At 38.5% G+C, this 24,051-nt stretch overlaps 1 protein-coding gene across 12 annotated transcripts in view; it reads left to right on the forward strand.

The window, feature by feature from the left end:
• Ehbp1 (EH domain binding protein 1) overlaps positions 1–24,051 on the forward strand; it is a 297,197-nt gene that overhangs the window by 210,810 nt on the left and 62,336 nt on the right. For 10 of the 12 annotated variants that reach the window (XM_085829085.1, XM_029483503.2, XM_029483502.2 and 7 more), the window contains 2 exons: positions 1,524–1,667; positions 22,809–22,956. In XM_085829085.1, coding sequence (XP_085685211.1) covers positions 1,524–1,667; positions 22,809–22,956 — 292 coding nt within the window. The remainder of the gene's footprint in view (positions 1–1,523; positions 1,668–22,808; positions 22,957–24,051) is intronic. The other 2 variants (XM_029483504.2, XM_029483510.2) reach the window with 1 other exon arrangement.

The following is a 24,051-nucleotide window of genomic DNA, read 5'->3' on the forward strand; positions in this document are numbered from 1 at the left end:
TTTCTAAAATCCCTACAATAAATATGAAGTAAATTTTGAATTAGAAACAGGGTCTATGTGCTTTTAAGGGCAAAACACAGCTTTGCAGTGATTGCATAGCAGCTGGACGGTGTGAACTGTAGAATTTAGACCACACGGGGTCTTCAAACAGGTCAGTTGTTTTATTCTAAGATAGGAAAATTGAGAGGTTAAAATACAGTAATATGGGGACAGGGAGTTGGCTCAGTGGTTGAGAGTATTAGCTGCTCTTCCAAAGGACCCAGGTTCATTTTCCAGCACCCACATAGCAGCTCACAACGGTCTGTAACTCTAGTTGCAGGGGATCTAGCAACATCACACACACATACAAGCAGGCAGAACATCAATGTACATAAAATAAATAATCATTTAACTATGTATCTATTAATGTTTAATCTTTATGTGCTGACCATGCGCCAGTGCTCATTGTAGCCCTCCCTTACATCTTACATCATATTTGTGCGAATGGTCTACTGTCATGGCCATTTACCCTTGAGTGCACAGACTTAGAGAGACTGAGGAACTTGCCTGTAATTAAGAGATGGAATTAAGATATGTCTGGTTCTAAAATTCTTAAACTATTGTAGATATTATGCTTTTGATTAATACTACTATTTAAGAACTGGCTTCCATTTCTGGCCAATATTTGTTCTCTAAAAACATATTGTAAGATTACTCATTAACACATAATAGTTTTCAATTCTGATAAGATTGCTTCATTGTAAAGAGAATGATCAGTGGAGGAATTTTGCAGGTTCTGTTTACAGAATATAGCAACATTAGTCAGTGTGGTGGCACACCCTGGTTACCCCAGAACTCTGCTAACAGGCAAGTAGACTGAGAGCTGAAAGCTAACCTGGATTAGCTACATTAAAGAGTTCGAGATAAGCTTAGGCTACATAGTGAGACCTTTGACTACATACATATTCCATGTTACATGCATATATACATGCAAGCTTGGGATTTTCTGTAAATATTTCCAAAAATTTAAAGAATATTGCCACAGATAATTAAATATTGAGCAGTTTATAATGTGAACATAAATAGTTGTTGGTTCTATTAGACTATAAAAATAGAGCTGAACTTTTAATTATATCGTTGATTGGTAAATTATAATCTGTTTACAAAAAGACCTGAATATATCATCTAATATTGACATGTACCTTATGAGAATATGTTCAAATAAAATCTAATGACATGTGCTCAGCTGCACCTATGCACACACTTCATGCACACACACATGCAATTAATAATAATAATAATAATAATGATGATGATGATGATAAAGTAAATTTATTTTGAAGTTTCATCCAGTATTAGGGAATAATATTATGTTTCATTTTTGTCAAAACTTATATATTCATTCTACAGTTTCTACTCAACATTAATATTTTCTATAGATAGTCCTGTTACGAAGACTGTATACCTAACTATTTTAGTATGTTATCTAACCTTTAACTGCATTTTTATGGTTTGGTTTCTAATTATGTATCTTTGCTTTTAAGCACCGAATGTTGTCCAGACAAGAGGAGCTGAAAGAAAGAGCGAGAGTTCTGCTTGAGCAAGCAAGAAGAGATGCTGCTTTCAAGGCGGGGAGCAAGCACGGTGGCAGCGCAGCCCCTGCGCTCTGCAGCAGACAGCTAAATGATGTGAGGAACACAGGTTGCAAGAAGCACACAGTGTTCACAGTGATCACAGTGGTGATGGGGCGAAAGGGGGTGATTGACTCAGTTACTTTCTGTAGGCTGTAAATTGTGGGTACATGATCAATTATTCAACTGATGAATCCATTTAATGGGACCAACTGCACTGTTATTATTGCTAAGCAATGCTGTTAGCTGCATATGAGGAACAGTATAGTTCTGGATTAGAAATTATATGTTATAAATATCTGGTTTTATTCATTTATGTCTTATGACTAACTATATTCTATTTAAGATAATTCTCTATAGAATTTTGTTAGAAGCCATAGTTTCTCACATTTTATTGAGTATCTGCAGTGTGTATTTTACATAGCTCCATGGAGATATTCTCACTGCTTCCCAGGTAGCAAGACAGATTTTTACAAGGTCTCCTGGTCAGTAAATTGTAATCAGACTCGAACCTAAGCCTAAACCTCTGTTCTTAGGTTAAGCCACATTTTCTCCATGTTTCAATTTTCTGTAGTGCTTCCCAAATAGTAATGAACATACAACAGTAAAAATCCTTTGGTGTGGCAAAATATTAAACTTCTCATTGAAAATTACAATAACCTTACTCACACATAAAAATCACATTCTATTTTAAGTCCTTGTAGATGTCAGTTTATTGATCTCCAACCTAGGGTATTATTTCTAAATTTTAGGTGTTTATGAAATAAGAAGATATAAAATAAGTTTACTAAGCCATTATTTTTAACAAAAAGAAAGAGAATAGAAAATATGAAAATTCATTACACTTGATGGATTTGTTTGTAAGTGTGAATCTTTTTTTTAGTTACATGTTTCTTGGACTTTAGTCACATGTATTTTTAATAACATATCACAGTCACAAAAGTTTGAAAAATACTAAGCTGGAATGATGTAATGCCTCATGGCATAGTCCCAGTACTGAGGAGGAGGGGACAGGAGGGTTGTTTGCCATCCTGGGCCACATAGCAAGTCCCAGGCCAGCTTCACCTGCGGAGTGAGACTCTGCCTCAATAAAACAGTTATCGATCGGTGGGTGGGTGGGTGGGTGGATGGATAGGCAGACAGACAGACAGACAAGAAATGAAGAAAAACACTAATTTTGAGGACTGTTCTAAGGAAAAACATGTAAACTTCATTTTAGCTTTCTCAATGCCTAAGTATATGTTATAGCATCAATTTATAATAGAACCTGTTATTTGCCAGACAGAACTGTTGTATATCTGAAGCAATTCTGTTTCTCCCATGACCAACTTTCTATTCTGGTGGGAAGAAAAATGGTAAAGTAAGCACAGGGCGTGAGGACTGCGTCTTGTAGCAGAGAGGAAGAGATAGGCTTCACGGCCCGAAAGCTGAGGCGTGAAGAAGGTTAGGTTGCTAAAGGAGCCATTTCAGTGAAGAACTGCAAAAAGAGTACTTAACAGCAACAGGAAAGGGTCTTTATTGGTACTATATTTGTGGAAAAAGTGTTTCATTTTCTCTCAAGTACTGAAAACTGAGCAATCAGTTTCTAATTTCCTAAATATAAATTTAGAAAATAAGTATTGATTTTACAAAAAATACTTGATGTATATACATTATCTGTCTACCTGCCTCTGCCTTCCAAGTGCTGGGACCAAAGACATATACCATAGTGACTGGCTTCATAGTTCTTACATTGTACCACACAGAAACTGGACAAAATTATATGTGCATCAACAAAGAATGAGTAAACACATGATCTATTTATAGAATAGAATGCAGTTTGAGCATCCCTGGTGTGAAAATCCAAACTCCCAAATGTATCAAAACCCAAAGCACAGCCCACCCTAAGACAAGGGAGACTCAGCGTGTGCTGCTTGGTGACACAGAGTCTAGCTACTGAGATCCACAGTAGCACAATGAGTAACAGATGCTCCGAGCCACGGTGTCTACCTGTACTGTGCATGCACATCTGGAACAGGGTGACTGGAAGCTGTCACTGCTGACTGGAGGGAGGGATCAGCTTAGTGCTAGGTGAGCAAACTCTCAGAGATGGGAAGTGATAGTGTGAAACTTTACTTTGTCGATATGTAAGTGTTAAAACTTACTAAATCGAAAATGGGTGTCTATCACCAAGTGGGAATCACACCTTAGTAAAATTTATTAATATCCAGTTGTGTTCCTATGTGAAAAGTACAAAATGTTTAGAAATACTATTAATAGGTCCAAAAGTAATGTGCACAGAGCTAAGTCCAAAGAGATATATAATAAATGAAAGTAGATCAGAAAAGTAAGACATTCTGAAAGCTATCAAAGAGTATCTCATTTTAATTTACTTTAATAGAAACACTTACCATGAGACCTACCATCTTATTTTCAAAAGTGTAAACTATAGGTCCAGTGCAGATCTTTGAAACTTAAATCATTTTCTTACCTGTAGCTCTATACATGTTAACCAATATCTTCCTAGCCCCCTCTCTTCTACCTCCTGGCAACCATCATTCTACTCTTTGATAGGATAAATTTAACTTTTTAGTACCTCACATAAGTGGAATCACCTAGTATTTGTGACTGGAGCTTGTTCACTTGCTTGAGATGGGATCCTGGTAGGTCCCTGATAGACACTGAATTCACTGTATAGACCCAGCTGAACTCACAGACACCCTCCTGCCCCTACAGTAAGTGCTCTAATTACAGGTGGTGTGCACCACCATGCCCAGCCCCATTTTCATTCTTTGGGAAATCTGTATTGTCTGGGGTAGGTCTCTGCTCACTGTTTTGTTCTGCAGTGACAGGATGCTAGTGTCTTCATTTTCTTACTGGTTTCATTAACTGTTGGTGTGGTTTGGGGTTTTATTCAAATGTGGTCTTGTATGTTCTCCAGGCTGGCCTTGAACTCTTCATCTTCATGCCTCAGTCTAAGTGCCGAAGCAGTCACAGGTCTGTGACCACTCTGGGCTCAAGCTTTTGTTTTACAGAACTGCTCTGCTAACAGCGGGAGGTGGTAGCTCTATAGGGTTTTTATCTGAATTTCCTCCTGGCTACTGATACTGCTCTTTTCATTTGTATATTCTCTTGGGACAAGTAAACTACTATTAAAGTTCTCCCAGATTTTTATTTAAATTAAAAGTTTGGGTTTTTTTGTTTTGGTTTCTTGGTTTGTAGCTAGATGTTGTATAGCTTGGGCATTAACACCTTACTAAATATGTAGTTTGAAGATATTTTCTCCGGATCAATATATGTTACCTTATATTCTCTTGCTTATATCCTTCACTGTGTCTTATAATCCAGTCTCAAAATCACTTTTACCATATTGTATTGCATAGCCACACAGGGAAGAGAGAAGACGCAGACCCCGTAATTAAGCTGGAAGAATGGGCTCTCTTTCTTAGAGCTGTGGCATGGAAGATACTGTTCCAGGATTTCTTTTTCTCTGTTAAAAGTTCAAGTTCAAGGCAGGCGGATTTCTGAGTTCGAGGCCAGCCTGATCTACAAAGTGAGTTCCAGGACAGCCAGGGCTATACAGAGAAACCCTGTCTCGAAAAACCAAAAAAAAAAAAAAAAAAAAAAAAAAAGTTCAAGTTCAGTTGAAAACATTCTTTTCTTGTGGATTTCACTGGTGCTCATTTTTCAGGTGCCCAACCCTACATCAATTGATAGTAGCAGTTTGCTGGCCTGGACAGTGTATTCCAGGACTATTGCTAGTGTTCTGACACTTGATAGTAATATAAGACAAAGAATGTAAAAAACTTGGGTGTGTCCAGTTTCATAAATATGAGAGGTTAGCCATTCCTTTTATATGAAACTTGATACAGGGTTAATACATTTTCAAGTACAAAGTGGATTTTTAAGGTTGGTCATTTCCCCTTGTTTCTGAGACGCTCTTACACAAAGGTGTGTTGTATGTCAGCATTCTCCATGGAGTGGAGACCCTTGGAGGAGGGACATAAACAGTCAAGACAGGACCCAGCTTCTATCTTTGGTTTTGTTTTTCCATTTGTAAAAATTAAGAAAAAGATTCCCTGCTTGACACTGAAAGTAATAGGAAAGAGGAAGAAGAAAGCCATCACTACCAGCCGCAACCCCGCCACTCCCTGGAGAGTCAGCAACTCCATCTTTCTGGAGAAATCAAAAAGACTTTTGTTAAATAAAAGAAAGTCTAACCCACCCCACCTTCAAATGTCTTGAGTTTCCTTCCAGTGAAATGATTTTTGCTGTTTTTCCGTTAATTTTACTCTAACTAGTGCCTTAATTTAAAGAAGTCTTTTTTTTTTCCCAAGATACTTTTATCTGTCTTACCCTTTCTATAATGTGCGGTAGTTACTAAAAGTTAACATTCTGGGCTGGAAGAACATACCTGCTACTCACTGTGCATTCTCAGAGTAACTGGGAAGTCCCATAAGTTAGACAATCAATCAATCAATCAATCAGTCGGTTGGTGTCTAATAAGAGTGGCCTTGAGTCTTGGAGAAGACGGATACTAAGGTTAGGATCTTCAGGAGTTTACAGAAAGCCTCGAGTAGTGCTCATATCTTTAATTCCAGCACTTGGGAGGCAGAGGCAAGTAGAGCTCTGTGAGTTTGAGGCCAGCCTGGTCTACTGAGTGAGTTTGAGAGTGCCAGAGGGAGACCCAGTTGAGAGTAGTCTGGCAGTTGTGAAAGAACTTTGTAGAACTTTTTTATTGCTTAGGAAGGCATTGATTGAGACTTGTCAACGATGTATTTCCCTTTGTCCTTTGTTCCTATACAGATGAGAACCTTTTGGTGACAAACCAAGAAAAATGAATAGGACTGTAATTCATATTAGAGTACATAGTCATGGGATAGTGTTCGCTGTGCTCTACACAGATGAACTACTTTTTTAGACTTTATCTTCTAGACCAAGAGTAAAAATTTTCTGGCAAATCAGAAAAGGGTTAAGGCTAAAGGGTTAAAGGAAGCAAAGTTCTACTTTTTAGGATGTTCAGGATTGTAAACTCTAAAGAGAAAAACGTTTTAAATATTGGTTTGAAGACATAAAGTCTTAGAACCCTCTGGTAGCAACCCTTTCCCTTAGAGAATAAATCCCAGCTCCTTACACTGTCCTAAAGGCCCTCACAGTCCTGCCCTCCTCTCCTGGCTTCCACTTCTGTCTCTGCAGTTCTCAGTGCAGGTTTAATTGTTTGAGTATCTGGAGTTCCTACATTCTTATGTTCTTGTGTCAAGCATTTGCTATTTCTCTTTCCTGATTATCTCTCTACTGTCTTCTTCCATATTTACTAGAAGCACACTGGTCTACTCTGTTCAACTCTGTGCCAAGTGTTTGGAAAATATAGTTGATAGTTGAAGCTATAGTTGATAGTTTCTCCGTACACTACTTTTAGCTAAAGATCATTCCTCCTCCCTTGTATTTGTACTTAGACCATAGCAGCCCTTGCAGTCCCCATGGGTCTGAGGTGCCGCGCTCCTTGACATCCCTCTGCTGTGCTCATACCAGTCAACTTCACTTAGGACCTCATCCCTTCCTCCACACATCTGGCTTTTTCATGTTTGGGTACTTGTACTAGAATTTAGCTGCCAAGTCTGCCCCGAATCCCAACATTTTACTAAACATTTTCATGACTACTCGAGCCGTATGCTTCAAGTCTGAAGAGCAATTTCTACATTATTGAACACAGCCTGGTGGTCGTACCTGGATGATTGCACATGAACAGACTATCTCGGTTATTCTCAGAAGACAACGAGATGGGTAAATACCACCTGCTAGGTCTTTTCAGGAAGGAAATAGCTAAGGAGAAAGCTTCTGTAAAAGACAAAGCAGGACTGGGGAGAGGCAGAGTGCAGGACTTCTTGCTTCTGCAGAGGACCCTGATCCAAATAACTTTTACAAACTCCACAAGTACTAGGTGAGGCACACAACATGTTGCTATACATGTATGCAGGCAAAGCCCTCATACTTATAAAATCTTTTTGTAAGTGTAAATTTTTTAAAGTTTTATTTTATAAAATAATTAAAATAAATTAAAAAAAAGTCATTCTGGCCCTATTAAAAAGCACACTTGAAGTTTCTTCTGTTATATTTATTATCTCAGTACAGTGACACACCATTATACACAGTTCACAGAAGATCTGGTTCTTTCCTTAGCAGGTGGAAGAACCTACCGGCAACTTAGTAAGTCCTAGAAAGTTGGCAGTATTTGTCTTCAAAGGTTTGCAGGAATGTTTGAATCCAGAGAAAGCTGTATTTCAGAAAAGAGCTTAGTCTGATCAGTTTTTAAGATTTACTAATTTTGAAAATATAATAGTTACTTAGTTGTCCTGGACTTAGAAATAAACCCATAAGGCCTATTTATGAAGGAGGAGGAAGAAGAAGAATACAAGCTATTTTACATATTAAATCTTAATGATTTGTTTTATTTTTAATTATATGCCTATTTGTGTAATCACATGTGTGTACAATTGTCTGTGGAGTCCAGAAGAGGGCATCTGATGCCCTGGAGTTACAGGCAGCTGCAGGCTACCATGTGGATGCTGAAAGCCAAACTCCTATCTTCTGTGAGTGCAGTAGGCACTCCATCCACAGAAGCCTCTCCAGGTCCCAGCATATACCTTTAAAATGCATGTTGTTGTCATGAGGGTTAGGTTATCAGTCTTGTACTTTGATGTTTGTTGGAAAATAGTTCATTTAAATAGAACTTGTCTAGCATGCTAATAATTGTATATAGTAGATTTAAAATTAGCTCAGTGAATATTCTCCAGATAATAAAAGATAGAATTATCATCCACTTGGTAAAAAATAAAAAGTCATATAATATCATTTTGGTAAAAAAAAACAAAAAAAAACGGTTAAGAGGACTTGTTGCTCTTGCCGAGGACCCAGGTTTGACACCAGCACCCACACAGGAGCTCACAACCATCTATAACCCCACCTCCAGGAGATCTGATGCCTTCTCTGAACTCCATGGGCAGTAGGCAAGTGTGTGGTGTATAGATGCAGATAGAATTGTCATATACATAAAGTAAAATGAAATTCATATAAAAATATTTAATCATTTTTATAAAAACCTGAGTAGCTTTTTTGTAATTTTTATGTGCGGCTATATAAAGAAATATAAGTATAATATATAAATATTACACTTAGTAACCTCTGTTGATCAAAGTTTTAAAATTAAATTTATACTAAAACATTTTTTTCTAATTGCACTTATTATTTCTATTAGAGAGAAATAGATTAACACTAATTTGTAATTTAAATGATTAAGCGCATGATTTTCAGTTACTCTAAAAAGAAATCTAAAACCTTTACAACACATTGAGTATTTTATCTTGTTTAGAGGTATTTTATTCTCCATTTGAACTAGAATATGCCTAGGGCACCAAGATGAAAATATCTTTTGTATTTGATGTCAACACAGTCATCAAAAGATCAACTGTACATAATCCATTTCAGACCCGTAAGACACATTAAGTGATGCCTAATCTTCCTATAGTTGCTTTTTAGTGAAGAACTGTGATGTGCTCCTGCATCCCGCATAAATATCTGTACAAGGCAGTGGTTTTTAGTCTCTGTGATTTAAATAATACCTTATCTGTTCTGTCTAAATATAAGTTGGTTTGAAGTCTGCTATTCTAACAATAGTGACTAGACTTCTTAGAAAATGTATTGTTAGCTTACTAGCCTATCTCTAGGGTCACACAAAACCCAGCATTGTTGGGGGGAACCCCCCCAAGCATCTATTCTGTTATGTCACCATAAACCCCTAGATTCAAAAATCCTATTTACTCAAGAATATCATGAGCATAAAAAGCTAGAGCTAGATGTCTTAGCATCAGGGACACTCTTCATTGCCACTGTTAATGACCATGAATGTTTTCCATATGGCTGTTCCGTGTCATGTTGACTACCCCAGGATGATAACACCGTTGCTAAGACAGATTTCATATCACCTATTCTGTTCCTGCTCAGCGTGCACAAGAGTGGAGTTTGAATCTTCATTCATTTCATTTTTTTAATGTTTCTTTTGTTCTCCTTATCATGTTCTGGCTTTCCCAAGGATATATGCTTTGAATGAAGTCACATATGCATTACTAATTGTGTGCTATTGTATTTACAGTTCCTAGTGGTGGCACTGTGAAGCTACTAATGCCTCTGCTTCACTTGATGTAAAATCATCTGAGTGTCTTTGATAGCAGTGAAACAGTATTAATTGTTTTGTACATTTCTTGGTCACTCTTCTTAGGTGGTCTTCATAATCTATTAGAACTTTCAGCCAGATTTTTGTAATGTCACGCCTCCAGCCGTGATTAAATTGGTAATTAATGAACAGTCTTTGGCAATGTGAACCACATCCTGTTAATTTTCTCTTTTGAGTTTTTAGAAGTTGTCTTCTATGTCAGAAATCATTGCACCACCTTGCTATGGCCCCTTGGCATGAAACCACAATGACTTGATTTTTGCAGCCATTAGTAGATCAGAGCAGTAATTTCACAGTATTTTGGTCAAGGCAATTATAGTACCCAAAACTGAGTAAATGTGCAAATTCATGAAAGAGGTCCAGAAATACCAGGTGAGGCTTCCTTGTGTGCACTGGGACGTTATGATTAGTTTAATTGGTCCTTGTTTGATTTTAGCCGCATAGTCTGTCTGTGCCACAGCAGAGCGGGGACTTTATATTTGACAGTCTCTGACCTCCTTTGACATGGTCAGTGCAAAATGAGGCCTTTGAAACAGCCCCCTTCCCAAAAGAGGTTTAAACTGCATTTAAAAATTAACCATAGAAAAGAAAGTCGTCTAATTAGTTTCTTGATACTCTTATTTCACACATGCTTAGTAAGTCTATTTCTGTGACTGTTTACTTAACAAATATGTGCGAGTATATTTTAATTATTAGCTTTGTAATGTTATTGATAAAGACTCTCTTGGATATTGTATGAGGACCTTGTAGTGCCTTAATGAGAATTCAGTTGAAATGAGGCTTTCCTTGCTGCCTCCAAGGAGATGAAGGTATTCACTTACTAACTGGTTGCTTATGTGTGTATTAGCCTGGAGTGATGCTTGATGCAGGAGCTAGGATTTAAAGAATCACCTGCCTGTTGGCTTCTAGAGAGATTGTCTAGGTCACCTCTTCTGATTGCCTTTAACAAAACCAAATAGTTTGTTTGGAGTTTGGACCTCACCATCGGGGTGTATCATGCAGTCTTGTCATTGTTGTTCATGAATTGACTTGAACAAAGATCAAAGTGTTTCTCCAGATGCGGAATCTGTGAGACAGCCCCCTTCCGTTCCTCCCCAGAGAGCTGAGCAAAGCCTCGGTTCTTCATGCATACTATGCCCTTAGACTTAGTACCACACGATATGTTAGGACAAACTGATGTTTTGTTTTATGCTTCTTCTCCTGGCTCTCTTCCCCCACACCTCATTCTCTACAACTCGGGAAGCTGTAATTTGGTTTTAAAACTAGCATTCTCAATAAGAACCTTATATTGTCATTTAAAAGTGAAATATTTAAAGGTCGAAATACAAACAAGCCAAGAACAGGTTAGAATTTTTTAAAGCAACAATATTCGAAGACCACAATATTTAAGCACAAGTAAACTTTCCTATGCAGGAGGATTACCAAGAGCCTGGCAGAGGGGGTGGGGCTCGTTTCTTTGATTTTCTAATTGTGAGAACTTTGTCTTGAGCTTGTGCAGTCACACCGGAGCACTTGTCCACACTGAGGTGAAAAGTAAGTTATCCGAAGATACTTGTACAAGGTGCAGCTCTTCCCACCCCTCCAAGCTGATGGAATTTGAGGAAAGAGAATAGTTTTGTTCCCCTTTTCAGGAGCAATTTTTAGGGGATTTAGGCTTATTTAGCCTGAAGGTCTGGGCACTAATGAGAGCACTTAGGTTTCATGGAGGCTGTTGATTAGACGGCTCATCTGTCAACTGAAGCATGAGAATGGGTGTCTAGGTGCCTTTATACATTTTAAATGTATGTGCGTCGCCATTGCTTTGTACCATTTCCTGACCACTTAATTGGTCTGCTATCAGAATGTGTGACAGAAGCAGGACAGCAGACAATTGTAATATTCCTAACATTAGAATTCTTACTGGGAACCAATACGTTTTAAATTACTGCTTTCATCATGAAAATTAAATTCATACACTTATTATTAAAATGGGTAAAGAAAACTATTCTTTTGAAAACTACATTTGATTATTTTCTATTTTAATAGAAATGATGTTTTTAAAAGATACAATATCCTAATTTTTTAAAAAAAAAAAAACCTATTTTTAAAGAGTATAGTGTGCTCACTAACTTTCTGACATTTCAAATTTTTAAAAGAAATTTTAAACCTCCCCAGTATCCTGTACTAGGAGCAGCCTATAATAACAGTTTAAAAAGCTTTCTGAACTATTTGACAAGATTTCTTAGTGCTGAGGCCATATGCTGCAGCCTTTAAGCTATTTCTTCCTATCAGTTTCATTATCACCTGCCTCTGAGTCTCCAATATCATCAGTAAGCACATGCAGAATCATAATTATGCCATGTACAAGTTCTTTGATAACATGTACAGTTTTCTTCTTAATTCTTTATCAAATGCATTGATCGTGGCATGTGTGCATTGATCCAGGTCCGCCATCTGGCTGTGTGTGATAAGCACAGTGGCATCTTTGCATTTCCACTGTCATTCATTGCACTACAATTTGGCTGCAGGGGAGTAGTGGCTGGGATTAGCCCTGTTCTGCTACTTACTTGCATTTTAAGTTGACACCTCTACAGCGGCTCAGACCACATTACAAACTGAAACACATACGCACGACTTAGTGATGTGACACTTCTCAATAAGCTTACTCCACTAGCTACTCAACAATCTGTAATTGGATTTGTAGGAATAACAGCAAAAGATTTCCTAAGAATTGCGAGGGACAGAAGGTGAAGTTTTCTCATTATTGGCAAAAGGCTAGGTATAGATTCTAGACGATTGGTATTTTCCATTAAAAACAAGCTGCCAACAGTTTGCAGGACATTTAAAAAAAAAAAAAAAAGACTTGGAAAAGCATATGGTTTTCACATGTCCTTTACATTTTGATAGATTGTATGTTACCGGATTTTCCCAGTAAATTTTGAGAAGAGGAAAAACTTGCAAGTATATCAGGATTATGACTCCCTGCATTGTTTCAAAGATATAAAATTTTAAAAAGATAATTTATACTTTTTTCCTTTGAAGAATTCTAATTCTAAAACATAGTTAACTAATAAAAGAACTTTCTTTAACCCAGTTTTGGAAGGTAAAAAATAGTCCTATGGGTGTGCAGGGGGTGTGTGTGTGTGTGTGTGTGTGTGTGTGTGTGTCTGCCTGCTAAAAATCCTTGTTTTATAATATCACATTAAAGAAAAAAAAACTCAAATGTCAAGTTTACACAGCAGAAAAGCCCTTAAGTGAAGCACTATAGAAGTTAGCTCCAAAAAGAAATGAATAATGAATAAGCAGTTTTGAGGCAGTCTTCACAGCATAGCTTTTAAAAGGCATAGAGAATGTTGTGGTTTGAGCAGAAGCATGGATCATAATAGGTACGCTGTGCTTTCTTTAAACGCTAACGTATGTCTCAGTTCTGCTCATTCCACATTCATTACTGTTGTCAGTATTAAATTTCACCTTTTTTGGAACCTTGTTCTGGGGTAATACAAAGCTAGTCACACATAGATAGTTTATAAGTCACAAATAGATAGTTTACAAGTAACAGAGCTAGCAACAGAAGTTACAAAGGATCACTCACTGTTTAAGATGAAGGTGAGCGTCGTTAGGTGCCAATTGTCCTAGGGTCTTTTATGCCAGTGCAAGAGCGGCATATCATATCTGAAAGAAGACGAGGGACATCAACATCTGCCAGGTATACATGTACAGAGAGTAGATAAGTTTGCCTGCTCAGTTTCTCTAGTTAAAGACCATACGAGTATTATTGTCCGTTATTGTGACACACACACATGCTGTGCTGTACTTCTGAAGGCTAAGTCTTACTTATCTGCATGGAGCCTCGGGACAGTTTCGCAGAATACTTTAGCACCAATACCTATGGTTTACTTTGCTGTTCCATTTTTGTGTTGATTTCTCTACTTTAAATACTTGAACTGTTAGACCTTTTACTTTTTTTGCTGAGAAAGATGTATTTGTACCAGATTAGAAAAGCTAAACTGTTTCTTTACATTGAATAATCAGCCTGTCATGACAAATCTATCTCCTTCTGCATGAGTAGGTGCCAGTCTGACTGGCTTCTTTTAGGCTCACACTGGGTTTAAGCTAGATCCGTGTGCATGACTGGCAGTGCATTTGTTGGGCCAGATCTAAGGAGCCAGAGAGCGTTCAGCTCCTTTTTGCCTACAAAAGAGCAGCCAGACAACCAGCAAGAGGCCTTGGATATAGCACGAGGTGATACTTACTCAGCCATTCCTCCTTTTTTCTTATAATTTTTTTAAACTAAGAAGTTATCAGTTTCACAAAGAGGAGAGGAATTAAATTATCAAAGGCTCCTCTTTTTGGAGGCCCAAACTGTTTCCATTAGTTCTGCTAATGCAGTTTGAAGTTTTCAAAAACACAACATAATTGCTTTTATAATCCTAAAATAATTATTTTTTTAGAGAAAGATAGTAGCTACTGGGAATTCTTAAATATTAGTTAAATGAGTGAAACAAAATAATTACTGATTTAGAATATAAAACATTCTATCCCAGCTTGCTCCCAGAGATACTTAAAGGAAAGGCTCGTTTAGTACTGTTAATTTAATCATGCTCTTTTATGTTCAGAATTCCTCATTTGTGTGTAGCATGTTGCACCACTTAGGAAAACAGGTGTGACAGCTAAAAATGATGAAAAACTGTAGAGTATGATATTTTCAATTTCATGAGTTGACTGCTAATGGAATCTACATTCTTGCAATGCATGTTTGTTTTGTTTTGTTTTTGGGTTTTTTTTCCCCCGAATTGGACCTTTTATATTCCCTATTTCTATTTAAAAAGTAGATCCCAGATCTAAATTTATGTTCTTTTACTATTTTGCCCATGTTTATTAAACAAGCCTAAAACTTAAGGGTTACTACAAAAATAAATGTAATCCCCGAGGCTGATCAAAGATTTAATCTGACCAGATGGAGCAAACTTGAGAAAGATTTTGACTTTCCACTCTGTTTTGCAACAAAAAAGGCCAATTTTTTTTTCTCTTGCTTTCTTTGTTAGAGAAGCAGAGATCAGGCCATCTCCAGAGAAATGAGCAGGTGTGGTCATTTAAAGCATGTCTGCTTATATTATAAACCAGCATAAGAAAAGTTTGAAATGGATTGAAAAGATCTGCTAAACAGTTTTAATGTTTTATCCTAAATCCTATTTATTCAGTCAAGACCTGACCAAGTTGGCAGTGAAATATAGTAGTCTACCCAAACCTCTAAAGCCCTTGTAATTTTTTCAATCTGTTTTCTGTACAAGGTGAATTAGGTGAGCTTCGGTAATCCCTGCCACTGGACAAGAATGGAATTCTTTGGGTTGTTTGTTTGTTTGTTTGTTTGTGTGGTTGGTTGGTTGGTTGGTTCATGCTTGGTGCTTAGCTTCCTGACTCTTGATGAAAAGCAATAGTCCAGTAATTTTATTAGTTTACTATAACATTAGGAATTCTAAGGACCATTTTGAGAAGTACTACATAAAACTTTTTATGTTAAAATTTATTTAATTTAATTAATGTCCAATTAAGTCCAAGCAAGCACTGTTTTCTGCTGTTGAGGGAGATAAAGATTCAGACTTTGGGTTTTGTTGGTGGGGTAGGGAGAGCTGTACTGTTATAAAATTTTTTATGGAGTAAGAGTACAAATTATTGTTTGATTTTTTTTTAAAGCTTATCCCATGAGAATATAATAGACACGTGTTTCCTACACAGAAGAAATGCTCACGTATATTCTTCAAGTGTCTGAATAAAACTTCCCTGTTGTAAAAGACACCCTTGGGTGGGTAATGACCTTAGAAACTACACTGACAGTCTCTCCTGTTCTAATTCAGGTTTGTAAATCCACGGCACATTTTTGGCCTAAAGTAATGTCATTCTGTGACATTTGCGGCAAGACTAAAAAGGACCCCCCATAGTAGCCATTTTTATTTGATTCTTAAGATCTGAAGGCAGTGGAGAGAACAATTGGGTAAAGTGGAGGGCTGGGGAAGCTTGATTTTCTTGTTCTCTGTGAAATGAAACTAGTCTTTTCCTCCTTCCCTCTAAAAGCAGAATCTGCTAGGGGGTGGTCGCTGTGTTGGAGTTGCTGGGGTGCCACCGCAGATCACTTTAATTACTACAGCTAAGGAGGGTAAAATTAAAAGCAGCACCATTGGAGCACTGGGAGACAGCTCGCCTAGGTGTCGCTGAACTGTGAAGTATAAAATTGCATACCAATACATTTTTATGGAAAGGAAACAAGGAATTACATTACTTATTCTAGAAGAGTTTGTCCGTAACTCGTCAAGTTTCACTAGTGCCTCTCGCGGCAGCAGATCATAGGCCATTTCAGTGCGATAAGGAAAAACGGCAAGCCGCAGCAGCCTCGAGACAGGCAAGGAAAGGCTGAATGTGCTTTTAGCTTGTGTCCAAAGTTATTAGCTCTGACCCAGCTTGTGTGTGATATTTTCTGTCTGATGCATGGAAGTGCAGGCTCGTTGGCCTTGCCTTGAAGACAGCAGCACTACAGTCACCTCTCTCCTAGGGGTTTCTAATTCGAGATCGGGACCCAGGTTTTAAATGAGTATAAACAAACTAGTTCGCATCACCTGTCTTCCTGAGTATCACAAAGGGAGCTTGAACTGATTTGTAAAGAACAAGAACTTTAATATCACAATAATAACAATGTGGTCTTAAAAATTGCTAGGAGCAGAGATTATGTAAGATCATTGCTTTGAAATCTCAAGACCATGCAAAATTTATTTCTTACTATGGTATTTGCAATGTGTATGATATTAAACAGTGTATCTAAGAGATGTTCAGTCTCTTATCAGTCAAGACGCCGGTAGCTATCACACAGCACTGTGCAAAGCAGAGACAAAACAAGCAACACATGAAAACACGCCGGAGTCTCCACAAAAGGCTGTTGTATTCATGGGTAGGGAGGTCTCCCAAAATAAGCTCCCATCTACTCTACCTGTAGTACATCCATTTTGGAAAGACACGGTCAGCCTCCTAAGTCATTCTAGCTCTGTAGAAAGGGCAAATGTCTTAGAAATAGTAACTATCAGCTTTTGGGGGGTTATACAGTGAGGTAAATGGGTACCCTTTAGTGATGGTGGCCCTCAAGATTTTCCCAAGTAAGCTGATGATTTACTTTGGCAGCAGGTCAGTCCTTTTTTTATTTTGTGTGAAGAGTAGTCAAAAGAAAGATAACAAAAAAACATTTCTGTGCTTAGATTTAGGCATCATCAGAAATATTACCAACATACTTGAGCAGTCTGCAGTGAATGCTTTACTAAACTAATATAGTGGTTTTTAGCCCTACTCTCTGGTCATGTTGTCTTTGGACATGAACGGTGTAGCCATTTTTAGTAAATAATTGTAAAAGTCTCAGATTGGGTTATCATCTATTGTTTAAATATTGCCAGACAAGCTGACTGTGTATAGTGCTAAGTACTGAACTCAGGTCCCATGCATGGGAAGTAAACATTCAATAACTGAGATATATCCCCGATTTCCATGATCCGACGTTTAATGGAACCTACATACAAAAGAAATAGTTTTACTTAGAATGAATCTTCTCATAAAGAAACTGGAAATTTGGGACTTCTCAATTAAGGTAACATTGTTTATGCATTCAGTTGATACAATTGCAGTGTTTTCCTTCAGGACTTTGTGCAGGGATGGTGAGGCATGGTGCTAGGGATTGGACCTAGAGCATTTCCCAAACAGACAGATGCTCTACCGCTGGGCTGCGTTCCCATGACTTTTAACCATTATCGTTTATTTTCTCAGTTGGTTCTTGCGGGTGAGAAAACAAACAATGCAGATATGCCATCCCACTGGAGAGATGTGGGTCCAGGCAAAATTGTCTCTGTGGTATAAGGACATCAGTGGAAAAGCAAATTAAGGCAATCTGATAGGGAACTAGAACTCTGTCAATCAGGCTCAAGATTTTGCGCTGTGTCTATAAACTTTGTTTACTGTAGGGTTTTATGAGTTGTAACCTGCCCTTGCTGCCTGTTAATGAGGCTAAATCTTGCTACTTGAGAATTGAATTACAGCACACCTCTGGGCTAATGGTTATAAACAGAGAGTCCCATTAGGCCTGCATTCTGATTTGTTCATTTGCATTTTTCCATTGTGTAGAGAACAATGAAGGGTAAATAAGTACAAATAAACAATTTACATAGAAATTGCTAAAGTGTTGTAACTAGTGCTTTTATTAACGGTTGCCTACCTTAGCACACATTCTTAGTGAACGCCCAGCCTACTTTTTTATTTAGGAGGTTGTAGCTTGTGAGAAAGAAAATGGGTTCCAATTTGTACTGCGAAAGGCAGAATCGTTTATTTTAAATCAGTTAAAATGACCAGACTATTTCATCTTAGCGTGAATCATCATATCCTAGCTCCATAAGAAGTTATTATTCATGCAATGAAATTGGCTTAAATCTTGTTGCCCTCGGCATATGAAATCATGGTTTTTATTAATGTTCCCACTCTCCTTAAGTTGAAGGATGCAGGGTTAGTAAAGACTGTGTCTTGCTCAGCAGGTCATGTAACTTGATCTTTTGGGCTCTGTTTTGGTTTTTCTTTTTCTTTTAATGGCTTTGTTTATTGGGGCAAGAGGGTTATGCACATGCCACAACATGCTTGTGGAGGTAAGAGGGCAACGAAGTCAGAAAGGTGAGCGTTCCATCTACCTTGTGGGCCACAGCAGTCCAACTCAAGTGTCTACCCACTAAGCCATCTCGTCTGCCTCTTGATTCTATTTTTGTATCATTGTAGACCAGGCTAGCCTAGAATTTACACTAACTAAGGCTGCATTTAATTCCTGATTCTCTTGCATCCACCTCCCAAATTCTGGGGTTATAGATGTGAGCTGTGGCATCTGCTTTTAACCTGACATTTTGGGGATCAGATAATTTAATAGTGAAGAGGAAGGGCTGTGGAGTCAGACAGACATGGGTTGGACTGTTGGATGTTTTGCTGTTCAACATTTGGACTTGAAGTCTGTTGTTACTAGTTAAAAGGGGTGGGTATAAGAATTAAATGAAGTAATGAATATAAAGTACTTAGCACATGAAAGCTCAAGCAATGCAGTAACTATCATTAAAATACCATCAAACTTCATCTTCATCTATTCATGCTGTATATTCAGTGTCCAGAAAGACTGATAATAAGTGAAAGATTGTTTGTATATTATCTTTACGTCTTTATTCTTACCCTGTACATTACAAATGCGCTTGTTTCCAGAGGCTTAGAAGTCATCTCTGGAGTGTCAGAACTCTCTTGATTTCTCACTGCCCTACCCCCAAGAAGTCACCATGCCCCTTCCAGATCCTGCCGCTGTGCTAACATCAAGAGGCTTTGGTTACATTCGGCTCAGGCTGTTCTTGTTTCATGGGAGGGTCTTACTGTATAATCCAAACTCAGCTCAAATCCAAAATCCTCCTGCCTCTGCCTCATAAGTGCTTCGGCTATAGCTATAACTAAGCATCCTCAAGTAGCTACACTGCACATGCTGAGCTCCGAAGACTCCACTGTAACATTTGTGTATATTCCAACAACTCGTCCCTGGCCCCTTCCTGTGTGCTTGGGAGAATGTTGCCACCACCCTTGTCAGCCCTGTGCTGATCAGATTCACATTTCTCTGAGTCACTCAGCAGTCTCTCCCCTTGATGTGTCTAAAATAATACGTAATTGCGTGCTTGTGGAGGTTGGTTTGGGTGCTGCTTTCTGGCTGTGTTGTTCTATTCCTCCGTCCCCTGTGTCTATGGAGAAAATGGAAATTATAAACACTTAGTGGATTCTCTTTAGCACTTGGGAATAGAACATTGTAAATAGTGTGTATACAATATGCTTCCTATCAAAACACAGATGATGTGTGGCTGACCTAGTGTTAGTGACAATAAGCCCAACCTCTGGATTGAAGATCTCTAATCTTTGATTTACACACGTTCTCTTTATGTGTCTTTTTATTGTGTTCACAGGTTTTTGTGAGTTACAGTACTTAATGTTCTGCCGTCATATTGAACTCCAGTTTTTATTGATGCATGTGGTTTCATTGATTCAATTCATTGTACTCACTGTTGTTTTTGATAGTTGTGAGTATGCCAATTTGCCTATGAAGAACTTGAGAGTGTGCCTCTAGGCCGGCCTACCTACCTGACACACCTATTAATCTGGTCTTATTGATGTTGATGATGCCAAAAATCTCTTGGGTTTGTTTGTTTGTTTGCTTGCTTGCTTGCTTGTTTTTTAGCCACCTCAAAAAAAAAAATGACTTTTAAAGTACCCAGATTTGAGTTGCACCTCTCTGGCTTCTTCCCTGTCTACCAAGCCTGATTGCACCTCTCAAATTTTCTGAATAACTTCTGACTTTCACAGTAATAGGCTGTTTTCTTTCTTTATTTTTGAGACAGGTTTCTTTATTTAGCCCTGGCTGGCCTTGAACTCACTGAAATCCCCCTGCCTCTGGCTTGTGAGTGCCTTTTCTTGAAAGCCTCTTGCACTTTGATTCTCATGATGCCACACCCTCTTACGTGAGGACAGGTGTTCTCCACATCTCACTCAGTGGCCTCCTTACTCCTCTACAGGCTACCTTGTATTCACCCTTCAGCACCATGGCCCTGGCTTTACCTCACACCATAGCCTCAGCCCAGCTTCCCAGCTCGTACTCAGAGGTCCTCTTGCCTCTTCAGACCCCCCTCTCTCCTAGCCCAGACACTGCCTTCTTAGGGCTGGCTTCTGTTAGTTTCCTATGTTTATTATAAGTCCATAGTGAGAGTTCCCATTCCATTTTAACTAAGATATATTTTCCTTCTTCTGTCCACAGCTCTAACCAAAAATGGGACAGAAATTTGTTTTTTGCATCTCTTTTTTGTATTCCTCGTAGCACTTCCTCTTCCTGAATGTTCTTATTAGAACCTATAGGTTCGTTGGACTGTTCATAAACCTGCTAATTCATGTCTTTCCAGTTCCTTGTGTTAACCTATATTTCACTGCTGCTAAATTAATCTCTCATTCTCTTAAACTTTAGAAAGCATACGTATAAAAAAAAAAAAAAAAAAAACAAACAGCATAAAACAGCCAACATCCCAAGCCATCTTCAGTGGTTCCTAAGAGGCTGCTTTGGGGTATACATCCCTGGGTCGGCGGCCTTCTGGTCTTTATTGCTGTGTTGTCCTTCCTCCTTGTCTCACGGGCAGCAGTGGCCATAGCCAGACCACATCAGTCTCTGTCAGTTCCACTCCTGCAGGTGCAACACAAAAGCCATGACACCTTTTGTCTACCCTGCCCGCAGCCAAAACTTGTTTCAAAAGTTATAATGAAATATCTCTTTAAAAAAATATTCATACGTGGTTTTTTCCCCCTTTTGGTCTTTTTTCCTATTGTTGTGTAAAATAGTCCAATAAGAGCAACTCAAGGGAGAAAGGCTTTGTTTTAGTTCACATTTGAAGTATAGTTCATCACAGTGGAAAAGTCCAGGCAACAGGAACCCAAAGTAGCTGGTCACATGGCAGCCTCTGGGCAGAGACCAGTGAGTGCCCACGTGCTGTTGCGTTCTGTTTCTCCACTTTGTAGCCCAGGACCTCCCAGGGTATGAATGGCACCCTCCAGTGGATCTCTCAGTCAACACAGTCTCTCAGCTCCCAGGGGGTTCCGGATGCTAATAAGCTGACACACACAGGGTAGTACAGTGGCCAAGGAGAGAGCACGAGGTCCCACCAGTGAAGAGATTAAATGATATGAGAACCATGGTCCAGGAAGAGTCGATGATATATTCCAAGCCACAGCTATTCAATACTTAGTATGGACATGTTTTATGGAGGTTAGAAGATGTTAGGGAAGAGACCTACCAAGATACTGGAGCCAGCCTATTGTAGGATTTATCTTGTTTTTATAAACTTTCAAGCTTACCAAGCAATTTCCCATAGTATTGGCAATCTCTCTCTCTTTCTCTCTCTCTCTCTCTCTCTCTCTCTCTCTCTCTCTCTCTCTCTCTCTCTCTCTCTCTCTCACTCATGTGTGTGTGTGTGTGTGTGTGTATGTATGTATACACATGCACAGAGGCCACAGAAGGCTTTAGATGTCTTCCTCTATCATTCCGATATCATTCTCCACCTTGGAACCTGAACCTAGCAAGCGCCCAAAATCACCTTGTCTCCATGCCCCCACAGTGCTGGGGCTGCAGTTGTATGGGAGAGATCACTTCTGGCTTTTACGTGGGTACTAGAATCATATCTCAAGTCCTTGTAGCAGCTTAGGGTTTTCTCTTAACTGCTGAGCCATCTCTTGAGCCCCTGCTTACAATTCTTAATAACCCATCTTAAATAGTCAACAACTATCTACCTATTTGTTGCAGGTTTTAATAATTTTAAATTCAAAACCTTATTAGACTTTTTATTATTTAGACTTACTGGCTTTTTTCCTTACTGTGCCTCTGTAGCAAAAGGAAAGAGTTCTGTTATTGTTGGCATTTTTTAAGTTAGAACTTAACTCTAACTTAACTTACTCTCTTCACTCTTACTCTATGGAAAAAATCCATTCCTGTATTTTATCTAAGTTGGATTACTGTATTTTTATAGTATCAAGGTGTCTTTTAGACAGTGCTCAGTACCTTTATTAGAAAATAGCAAGTTAAATTTTATTCTTAAAAAATAAATTGTTAATCCCAATTCTATTCTGATTATTGGGAATTTCTTCTCTGAGTCTTGTTTTTTATTAATAATTTCTGCCTTTTCTTTAATAGTTTGTGTTGCCAAACATTCTTTAATTTAAATTTGTGATGGACATTTTAGTCCAATGATTTGTAAATGTTTTAAAGAACTGATTCGGAGATGTCTTTTAAAGCTGGTGTGACATCCAGCTGATGTGGAGCACCCTGTTTATAATGTGGGCCAAGCACCATGCTGTAACCAGTTACTATCACGATGATCAGATTGAAAATGAAATTGCATTTCTGTCAATTACTGAGTTGGCAACTGTTCAATATATCTTAGCAGCAAGATGAAGAGAGACGTCGGCAGCTGAGAGAGAGGGCTCGTCAGCTAATAGCAGAAGCTCGATGCGGAGTGAAGATGTCAGAACTTCCCAGCTATGGTGAAATGGCTGCAGAAAAGTTGAAAGAAAGGTCAAAGGCATCTGGAGGTGAGCTAAAGAATCTTGTAGCACATTCTACAGAGAACCCAGAAATCTTCAACAGACCTTTTAGGACTTCTTATTTTACTTCAAACTGTTACATAAAACCGTAAACTTTCTAGCCTATTGATATGGGTGGTTGGTTTGTCCTAAGCCAAGGGAAACATTGTAAATCAGAATATAAGTGTTATTTTTTTCCAGGTCAACTTGTGCCTTAATTTTTAATGCAAGCATCATTCTTCAGCTTGGACATAGGAGCAAAAGCCAGTAATCCTGGCCAAGGCAGGGATGATTGATTTCAAGCTGGAGGCTGGCCTTGGCTGTATAGCCAGACCCCCATTTCAAAAAGAAGACAGAGGTGGGGGGAAGGGAGGGAGGAAGAAGAGGTTGCACTCTTTAGGTTTATGATATCCCTTGATGCCTCTCTGTTGGGAGAGCAGGTGAGATGCATTCAAGTCCTTAGTGTCTACACTGTAGGATTTGCTAGTGGTGAGCTCTTCCATGGGAAACATCGTCTGGTTTTGTACTAGAGATGGAACCTGGGATCTTGTGCATGCTAAGCATGCATTTTGCCGTTAAGCTTCCAACACAGCTCCAGGACTTTCCCCTTCAATGAGATCTTTTAAGTGATATTTTTGTGCTGGTGAGATGGCTCAGCTAGTGAAATCACTTTCCACCATGCCTGCTCACCTAAATTCAGTCCTTCCTTGTACATACATGATAAAAGAATCAAGTTTTACACTTTGGCCTATGACTTCCACATGTGAGCTATGGCACCATCATCCACATACTCCCTCTACCCCACTCCTTGTACACACATAAAATGTGATAAAATTTTGTGAAGTAGTTTTGGCAAGGTGTGGTGGTATATATATATCCCCAGCATCAGGAGGTAGAGCATCAGGCCTAGGCTGCATGAGACTCTTTATATCCCAATATGTAAGAATCATTACTATGTTCCATATCAATTTCCTTCAGGTCAATTCTATTGTCCTGACTCTGAGACAGTCATCTAAGCAGATACCTCTAAGCTCAGTCTTGAGGCAAGGGCCATATAAAATAAAGAATTTTTTGCCTCTCAGTGCTCAGTTTGGGTATCCGTAA

This window comes from Mus caroli, unplaced genomic scaffold (genome assembly GCF_978045245.1).
Source record: "Mus caroli unplaced genomic scaffold, Mus_caroli_1 scaffold_13, whole genome shotgun sequence".
Taxonomy (NCBI): domain Eukaryota; kingdom Metazoa; phylum Chordata; class Mammalia; order Rodentia; family Muridae; genus Mus; species Mus caroli.